The sequence below is a fragment of the Chiloscyllium plagiosum genome, chromosome 25, assembly GCF_004010195.1.
Source record: "Chiloscyllium plagiosum isolate BGI_BamShark_2017 chromosome 25, ASM401019v2, whole genome shotgun sequence".
Taxonomy (NCBI): Eukaryota; Metazoa; Chordata; class Chondrichthyes; order Orectolobiformes; family Hemiscylliidae; genus Chiloscyllium; species Chiloscyllium plagiosum.
This window is the reverse complement of record NC_057734.1, coordinates 52,661,715-52,671,498: the sequence shown is the minus strand read 5'-3', so window position 1 is coordinate 52,671,498 and position 9,784 is coordinate 52,661,715. Positions and strand designations below refer to the sequence as shown.

At 39.6% G+C, this 9,784-nt stretch overlaps 1 protein-coding gene across 1 annotated transcript in view; it reads right to left on the bottom strand.

Moving 5' to 3' along the window:
• The window catches only part of LOC122562890 (glutathione hydrolase 1 proenzyme-like), a 102,140-nt gene that overhangs the window by 69,347 nt on the left and 23,009 nt on the right, over nt 1–9,784 (bottom strand). The window contains exons 5-6 of the mRNA XM_043716215.1: nt 6,140–6,232; nt 2,463–2,655 (exon numbers count right to left, since the gene is read on the bottom strand). Coding sequence (XP_043572150.1) covers nt 2,463–2,655; nt 6,140–6,232 — 286 coding nt within the window. The remainder of the gene's footprint in view (nt 1–2,462; nt 2,656–6,139; nt 6,233–9,784) is intronic.

Genomic DNA, 9,784 nt, shown 5'->3' with positions numbered 1-9,784 from the left:
CAGCATCGTATTTACCCTTTCCCCAATTGTAAAACCTACCCTGTTGCGCGCACCTATCTCTCTCCATAACCAAGGTGAAAGTCACAGAATTGTGGTCACCATCACCAATTGTGTTCACCCACTAGCAAGCCCATCACTTGTGCCGGTTCATTACCGAGTATCAAATCCAATATGGCCTCCCCTCTGGTCGGACAATCTACATACTGAGTTAGAAAAGCTTCCTGGACACACTGCGCAAACACCGCCCCATCCAATCTACTTGATCTAAAGAGCTTCCAACCAATATTTGGGAAGTTGAAATCGCCCATGACTACACCTTTCCAAAATCTGTTTCCAAATCTAGAATCAGGGGGCACAGTCTAAGAACTGGGCCAGGCCATTCAGGAGAGACATTAGAAAGCACTTCTATACACAAAGAGTAGTGGAGATTTGGAATTCTCTTTCTTGAATTATAGTTGATGCTAATTCAATTATTAAATTTAAATCAGAGATAGGTTCTTTTTATTAAGAAAGGGGTATCAAGGGATATAGGCGCAAGGCAGGCGCATGGAGTTCAGATCAGTCATGATCTCATTGAATAACAGAGCAAACTCATGGGGCTGAATGGCTTACTCGTGCTCCTATGTTTTCTGTAAACTGAAAATATTCTGCTAATATCCAGTTTTTGCTTGCTGTCCATTAACCATTTTTAAGATTTCCTTAATAACTGATGCCAATGTTTTTCTAATGGTTGATGTTAGGCTAACTGACCCGTAAATTCTCATTAACACTTTTTCTTTCTCGAAATGAAGCAATACATCTATCAACTTCCAATCTGATGGGGCTATTCCTGAATCTTGAAAGTTTGGAAAATTGCAGCTAACATATTCCCTATCTCTTTCTTAACCCTAGCTGTAGGCAATTGAGTGGAAGAGATTTGTTGGATTTTCTTCTTTAAATTTCACAAATAATGTTTCGTTGCTGATTTCAATTACCTAAATTTACAAAGAAATCAGATTCTGAACAAAAATCATTCTACACCCAAAACATTAACTCTGTTTCTTTCTCCAGATGCTGTCACATCTGCCAAGTTTTGGCAAAACTTCCAGTTTTTATTTTATAGCTTAGTTTTCTGAATATTTCTAGCATCTAGTTTACTCCATATTTCTGGTAGGCTCCTTGTGTCTGACATAATTAATTCAAATACAATATATTTATTCAGTACCCCTACCATTTCCTCATTTTCCCATGGCAATTTCTCCTATATCTGTTTATAAGGGACCAATGCCACTTTTTTCCCTTGATTTACTTACAAAAGTTCTGATAATCTGGTTTGGTGCATGTCTCCTTCTTTAGTGAGCCATGAATGGGTTATTTTTGCTGAGTTTTAGATTTTGAGTGAAATACTTTGAATCATTCTTTACATTTTTCCATTATTTATTTACAACTATACCTTTTAATCAATGTAGCCAATCAATCCAGTTCTCCCTTCATATTCATGCAATTGGCTCTGTTATTATTCTTATTTGAGATTGGAGTTCAAATTCACTTTCAAATGTAACATGGAATTTAATGATGTTGTAATCAAGATTTTCAGTGGATCTTTTGCTATGACATTGCTAATTGACTGTGTCTCATTCCATAATACCAGATCTAAAATAGGTTTCTTTGAGACCGCCCTTGCCAACTTGCCTGTCCCAGTCTATATGAAGAATATAGATGGTCCCTCCAAGAGACAGCATCTCTCCTCTTTTGAACAGAAAGCACAACATGAGGCAACTAATTATTTGAGCTAGGCAAAACAGTGGAGCAGGATTCATTCTTGACTTTCAAATTTAATGCCTCCCATTAAATTCCAACTGTGGGGTGTAATATTTAGTTTTGGATCCATATTGTAAAAAGCCCAAAATGTCACTGGAGAGAAAAAAAAATGATTAAGACACGAGAACTGTATTATATTTATCAGGAAAGGATGACCAGGCTGGGTCTCTTTTCTCTTGAAAAGAAAAAACTGAGGGATGCCCTAAAAGAGAAATTAAAACTGTTGAACAGTTTGAGAGAGTAAGTAGAGACAGTTATGGGAAGAAGCAAAGCTGGAAACCATCAGTAAAAGACAGCCACTAAAAAGTCAAATCTGAAATTCAGAAGAAACTTATTTACCTTGAGAACTCACAAAGAGTAGTTGAGGCAAATTGGTTGGATGTATTTAGGGAAAGTAGATACGAAAAAGAGAGCAAACAATAATTCCAATGGTTGAAAAGTGGAAACATGCACATGAGGAGCATAAACACAATGGACTGGCTAGCCTCTGTAGCCTGTTTCTGTAATTCTTTGAAAATTGAACACTTGAGTTATAAAAAATGTTGCTCAAAATGCTCATCAGACAGGCAATCTCAAGAGTGAGCAGCCTGGACTTAGAATTACCTTCAACACCCAATATGCAGTTGTTATTCTCAGCAGAGAGTCACATTGCTGTATCTTACCACAAAGACTGGTCTTTCTCAATGTCTTCCTTACGTTCCTCTATGGCATCTGCAAGAGCTCGATGAATGGGGAATCCTTCTTTGGCAAGTTTGATGCTTGGTTCAAATAACTGTTTCCATGGTAACCGTCCATGCCTTTGATGTGCTAATTGGTATCCTCGGATTTCACCAGGAACTGCTATGGCCAATCCTCCTGTCAGTAGGTCCAAAATTAAACAACAAGTATGTTTTAAAGTGAAACCTTTCCAGTTCAATTCAAGTTGTCTCCTCATGTTTATCTCACTGAGTAATGATTAGACCAAAGGAAGAACTCCATTATTTTCAATTGTTAAGATCCTCCAAGTAAACCAGAGCTTTCACCTTGGCATCAACTTTTGATGCTTCATAATATACATTGAGATAATCTTGAACAATGTTCATCACCATTCATGACTCTTCAGATACTGCAGCATGACCTGAATAACATCAAGGCTGGATAATCAGTTGGTAAGTAACATTCAGGTCACACAAATGCCAAGCAACAACCATCTCCAACAATTATTTCCCCTTGACATTCAAAGGCATTTGCATTGCTGAGTCCCCCACTGTCAATATTCTAGGAGTTACCATTTACCAGAAGCAGACTTATACTAGCCAAAAAAATTAGTGGCTACAAGAACAGGTCAGAGGTTAGGAATCCTGCAACATTAGCCCAACTCCTGACTCTCAGTGCCTATCAACCATCTACAAGGTACAAGTCAAAACTATGATAGAATATTCCCCATTTGCCTGGATAAATACACTCAAGAAACTTGACACCAAGACAAAGCAGCTTACTTGATTGCCACCACACCCGTAAACATTCACTCCTCCATTAATGATGCTCAGTCACAGAAGTGTGTACCATCTACAAGATAAGGTGAGAGACTGCAGAAGTCTGAATGCAGAGTGATCTGGATGTCCTCATGTGTGATTCACAAAGGGTTAATACAATAGAGTGTCAGTATTTTCTACGAGGAAAATTAAATTCAAAAGTAGGGAGGTTGCGTTTCCTTTGTACCAGGCATTGGTGAGACCACTTTGGAGTACTGTTTGCTGTACTGGTCTCCTTGTTTAATAATAGATGTAAATAATTTGCAGGCAGCTCAGAAAAGGTTTACTATGCTAATACCTGGCAAAAGGTTGGATAGGCTAGGCTTGTACCTGCTGGAGTTTAGAATGTTAAGCAACTTAGTTAAAGCCTGCAAACCTTGACAGGTTTTGAAAGAATTGTGGGAGAATCTAGAAATAAGTCATCACCCAGTTAAGCCAGCAATGATGAGAAATTTGTTTTTTTAATCAATGTAAATCTCTGGAACTCTCTTCGTCAAAGGGCAATAGATTATTGGTAAGCAATGGGGTGAAAGGTTATTAGGATAGGCAGGAATATTGAGTAATCAAATCAGCCATGACCTAATTAAATTGTGGAACGGGCCCACTCCTGAGTAGATGAGTAGCCTACTGCTGCTCCTAATTTGTATGTTTTCTCTAGCTTTCTGTTTCCTGAACCCGTTCAATTTATTGTTGTTTATCCTTATATTATGGACTTGGACAGACCCCTCAAAACATTTCAAGAAGGTAGCTGAGACCTTTATTTTAAGCCAGTGTAAAGTGTACATTCCAAGAGAGATGCAATTGGTCAAACCACTTGGTTTTAAACAAAAAAGAATTTATTTACAAGTTTACAGAATGAAACGTTAACAAAAGAGAATAGGATACAGAATAACTTTACCTCTCTGAAAACCCAATAGATTATCCCAACTAAATGATGCAATGCCCAATACTTGCAACAATCCCCATAAACACCCCGTGGTAAAAAAGGTAAAATCAAACACAGGTTCTTATAGGAGAAAATTCAGAGAGAGATCAGCATGGACCTGCTTCTTTGGGTCCAGCAGCTTTTACATCACTACTGCTAAAAACCAAACCAAACCAGAGATAAGCTGAGCTGGGAGAACTGGCCACTTCCTTTTCATTGTACAAGATTTTTTAACGAAAACTAGAAAGCCTATTGCCGGAGGCAGTATCTGTTAGCCAAAATCAAACTGGCCCTGAAACCCTTCAACTTAAACTTTTTGGAGCCTGTGTCTTTTACAACCTCTCTGAAGAAAGAAAATAAGGACAACATAACCTTGTTAAAGGAGAGCTGCATCACATCTGGTGTGGGGGAAAGTGTCTTTAATAGCAACTAAACCCCAGTCCCACAGTGAGAAGGCTGTTTGAAGAATGGCTTATGTCCGAAATGTCGATTCTCCTTCTCCTTTGATGCTGCCTGACCAGCTGCGCTTTTCCAGCAACACATTTTTAAGCGCTGTTTGATCAAGCACTAATCAGCCACTTCAGTGCTGACAAGGGAGTTAGTCAGTCAGGTGCCTTGTCACTGAGGTCCCATCCTCTCTGGAGCTGCTGACCTTACAGAGAGAACAATATGTTTCAGAGGCTGCAAGGAACTGCAGAGCATCACAGGTTGTACAGCATGAGAAGCTGGACTGGCACAAGCTTTTATAATCCAGAGATTGCAGTGTGGGAGAGAGGGTTATGAGGAGTCAGAATCAAGGGCAGTGGGGTTGATTTCAGGCCAACGTCCTGACCGCCTCTTAGATTGGGGAAAATGGAGGTCTTCTCGAACCTGGCAGGCAGACTAACCTGGGATCCTGTCAGGAAAACAGATACTTTTCCCACCTGCTGCGAAGACAGATAATTGGGTTGGTGGCTGGCTGAGGCCATGAAATGATTGTTAATTGATTACTTAAGGGCCTTAATCAGTGACACGTTGGGAAGGTTGTCCATGAATTTTAGATCTTGATTACTGAGCTGGCAACAAAGAAATGGTGTTTTGACCTCACACCCACCCCACAACCTTTACTGAGGGGAAAATTCCACCTGAAGAGTTCATTGTTCAACTGGAATACAACGTGTTTTAGGAAAGGTGGAGGCTCCAACCCTGACTTTATTTCACAAGAGCTGAAACCTATCGACCAGAAGTTCTCTGCTTTGATCCATAGTCTACACAGGGGTAGCCAAATCTTAGCCAATGCAGGAATACCAATGCTGTAATCACTCACAGGGCCTGAGATTTTGAATAGGCTAAATAAGCTAGCCACTGCTGATTATCACCCAGTAATTCCTCATGTTTAAATAAGTTACTGACATGAACATCAATAACACATGAAAATGCAGGTTTTTGAAAGTGGGGTGACACAGTGGCTCAGCAGTTAGCACTGCTGCCTTACAGCACCAGGGTCCCAGGTTCAATTCCAGCCTCGGGTGACTGTCTGTGTGGAGTTTGCACATGCTCCTGTGACTGCGTGGGTTTCTTCTGGGTGCTCTAGTTTCCTCCCACAGTCCAAAGATGTGCAGGTTAGGTGAATTAGCCATGCTAAATTGCCCATAGTGTTAGGTGCATTAGTCAGAGGGTCTGGGTGGGTTACTCTTTGGCAGGTCAGTGTGGACTGGTTGAGCTGAAGGGCTTGTTTCCACACTGTAGGGAATCTAATCTTATCAGAAGGCTCCCCTGGAGCTTTGAGTAGACAGGGAAAAAGCCTCTAATTTCAGCCAGTTTTTGGAATGCTGGAGAATTTTCATCAGAAACCTACTTCTTTTAAATTCACTAGCAGGAGTGTCAACAGGAATGTACTGATTACTGTTCTAATGATTACCTTTACGAGAAGCTTCATCTGTTTCATTAATAAACATATCCCTTGATGCACTACTTGGGGCCACTTCTCTGGCATTAATAGTTTCTACTTTTCCTGAAAAATAAAAAAAAAGGTATCAAATCATAAGATTACATTATAGATTAAAATCTGTGTTCAGCATTCATAGCAAAAGTTAGTGTGCAACTTGAAAAAATGGAGTCTCATCTCTCCATCTGCATGAAAACACAGTGAAGATGTTTTTAACCCAAAGTGCCCAATAAAAAACAAATTAAAATCACCAAAGGTTACTTACCTACTGTCGAGCTGCACAAAATCACCAGCCATGATTTTCTTTATGAATGGCAAGGCTGGCACAGGTTAGATTAGATTACCTACAGTGTGGAAACAGGCCCTTCAGCCCAACAAGTCCACACCAACCCACCGAAGCGCAACCCACCCTGACCCATTTCCCTACAGCTAACACTACGGGCAATTTAGCACGGCCAATTCACCTAACCTGCACATCTTTGGACTGTGGGAGGAAACCAGAGCACCCGGAGGAAACCCACGCAGACACTGGGAGAATGTGCAAACTCCACACAGTCAGTCGCCTGAGGCAGGAATTGAACCCGGGTCTCTGGCACTATGAGGCAGCAGTGCCAGCCACTGTGCCACCGTGCCGCCCACAGATCTTTTCTAAATACACAAACTTCTCTCTGGTTGGACTCAGGCCTAGTAGAAGGAGCTGTTGTGGCTTTTCTTTCAGTCGAGAGAGAATCAGAATCTACAGAAAGGTGTCTAGGCCGAAACAGATAGTTTATTTTCCTTCCTCTGTGGGCCCAGGAAAGATGGGAATCTTTCTTCAGGTCTAATACAGAACAGGCTAACTCTCCTATCCATGATGCCCTCTGTCATCTCTGTCTCCTAACCTTCCTCTCTGATGCCCTGAATGAGGTGAAAGATTCACTGTTTCAAGGTGGTGTTTTGGGGAGCAACAGAAAACCATGACATCCTGGCCATTGTTTATCCCTGAGCCAATCCAGTAAAACCAATTATCTGACAGTTATTGCTGTTTGGGAGATGCTGCTGCTATCTCCCAAATGTTTCCAACATTGTAGTGGATACATTTCACAAGTAATTTATTGTAAAGTGCTTTGAGACAATGTGAGATCATGTAAAGTATTTTGAGATCTGCTGAGATCATGAATGATACTATATAAAGGCAGGCTCTTTCTTTTCTATCTTGAGTTTCAAATATATCATTATACATCATTGAGTCAAAATCCTGGATCATCGACCCTATAACCATTCTTAAAGCGGCACAACTACTTGCATACTCAGAGCACTCAGGGATGGGCAGAAATGCAGTTTTATCCATGTCTTACCTATCACAAGAATGTATGAAAGATATTTGAGTTGAGTTCCCAGATTAAATTCTGTCCAAGAAGACAGCCAATTTTATGTCTTAGATAGTCACTCAATTTTTAAAACAATGATTAAATGCATTTTTCTAATCAACCTGTTTAGAGATGTTATCACTCCTCTGGAGCAGGTGGGACTTGAATCGAGGCCTCTCAGTCTGGGGTTGATGCACTACCACTGTGCCACAAGAGGGACCATAATCAGTCAATTATGGCAAGAGTACCAAGTAAAAGCACATGATACAATATCAAATCAAAAAAGTCGAATGGCATACTAAAACTGATGCACATACTGAGTGTAAAGATTGTCAAAAACATTGTCATAGATGTGACTGGGACATAGCAGGATACCAACAATACAGAAAATTCTCATAATTTTAAGTACTATAATGCTGTTTTCTGCATGGTATGTTAATTGACAGAGAAACCCAATTAAGAAAGAACACTGATGAGTAAAATAATAAGCCATAGCTCCGGTACTGCTCAGAAATCTCCACAGATTTGCAGCAAGGTATGATGAGTTGCATGCACTAGTGTTCTATACTACTAAATGAGAATACAGAATTGTAGAGTCATACAGCACAGAAACAGTCCATGCCGAACATAATCCCAAACTAAACTAGACCCATCTGCCTGCTCCTGGCCAATACTCCTCCAAATCTTTCATATTTATATATATATATATATAATATATATAAAAAAACATGAACCATGCTCTGTGTAAAATATTTACCTATGTCTTTTCTAAATCTTTCTCCTCCCACCTTAAAAATATGCCCCCTAGAATTGAAATCCCTTATCCTAGGGAAAGTACAACTACCGTTAATTCTATCTATATTTTTCATTATTTTATAAAATTCTATCAGTTGTCTGTCAACCTCCTGTACTTCAGTGAAAACATGGACGAATCTTTGCATTTTAGCAAAGCCAGCACATATTACCCTCCCTATTTTCATATCCACTGTTAAATCCTCTGTAAGACATATGCAGTATGCAAGAACTACTTAGAAATTTGAGACTTGCCTTTCCAGAAATAACTGTGGCTGGTGGAGGTAAGGGAAGTGACACAATGTTTGTGTCATTCAGTTCTTTGGATGGCTCAGGTCTGCAATTGTCCTCATTTTTCTTTGGAAGCCATGGCTTCCAAAGAAAGAATAAAAAGCTGGTATCAGTAATGACGATCATGACTCTGATGAATTGCCATTAAAGTTTATCTCGTTCAGCATTGATTATTTGAGAGGGATATCTGCCACCATTAGCTGTCTGACCTGTCTGAGTTGCCATTTCGTTGTATCAAATCACTGCATATAACTGTAACAAGACTAAATCCCAGGACCAACTATCATCAAACCTCAAAATATTCATCCCAGGCAACTCTGCAAAAGCCTCCTCACCAACATCTGGAAACTTGTGCAAAAATTGGACAGATGTTCCAGCCCAGTCAAACACCAGACTATTGTAGAGGAAGTGAATGATGAAGCTGAAAGATGCAGAACTCCAGCCTCTGACCATCTCTTATAGCCACAGTATTTATGACTGGTCCAATTAATTTTCTGGTCAGTGGTAATGCCCAGAATATTTATAGATATTTCTTTTAGATTTCTATCATCGGCAACATATTGGTTTTGTTTCATTCGAGGTGACACTGACTTGTGTGCCTCAGTTGTGTTAGGTGGCTTTTCATGTGATATTTTGTGAAATGCTTTTGAAAAAGTCAATATACAATCAAATCTCTTCATTACTTTTTCAAAAATATCAATTAGATTAATAAACACAGTCTGCATCTTACAAATCCATGCTGACTCTTAGTTAATTCAAATCTCTAGAAGTGCCTGTTTATTTATTCCACAGTTATAGTATTTAAAATCTTACCCACTAGTGATTTTGAAATTACTAGCCTTAGTTCTTCAAAATGCCCTTCCTTGCATATTTCTTGAACAACAATTTCACATTTTCCAAGTTTCTAAACCTTTGACACTTCCCATATATGTAGCAAAGTTTGGAAGGTTGCCTTCATCGGTTGGGGAAATGTGCACAAGAGTCAGGATGTCATATTGCAGCTTTATAAGACTTTGGTTAGGTCATATATAAAGTATATATGATCAAGGATAGTCAGCATGGTTTTGTGAAGGGCAGGTCGTGCCTCACAAACCTTATTGAATTCTTTGAGAAGGTGACTAAGGAGGTGGACGAGGGGAAAGCAGTAGATGTGGTGTATATGGATTTTAGTAAGGCGTTTGATAAG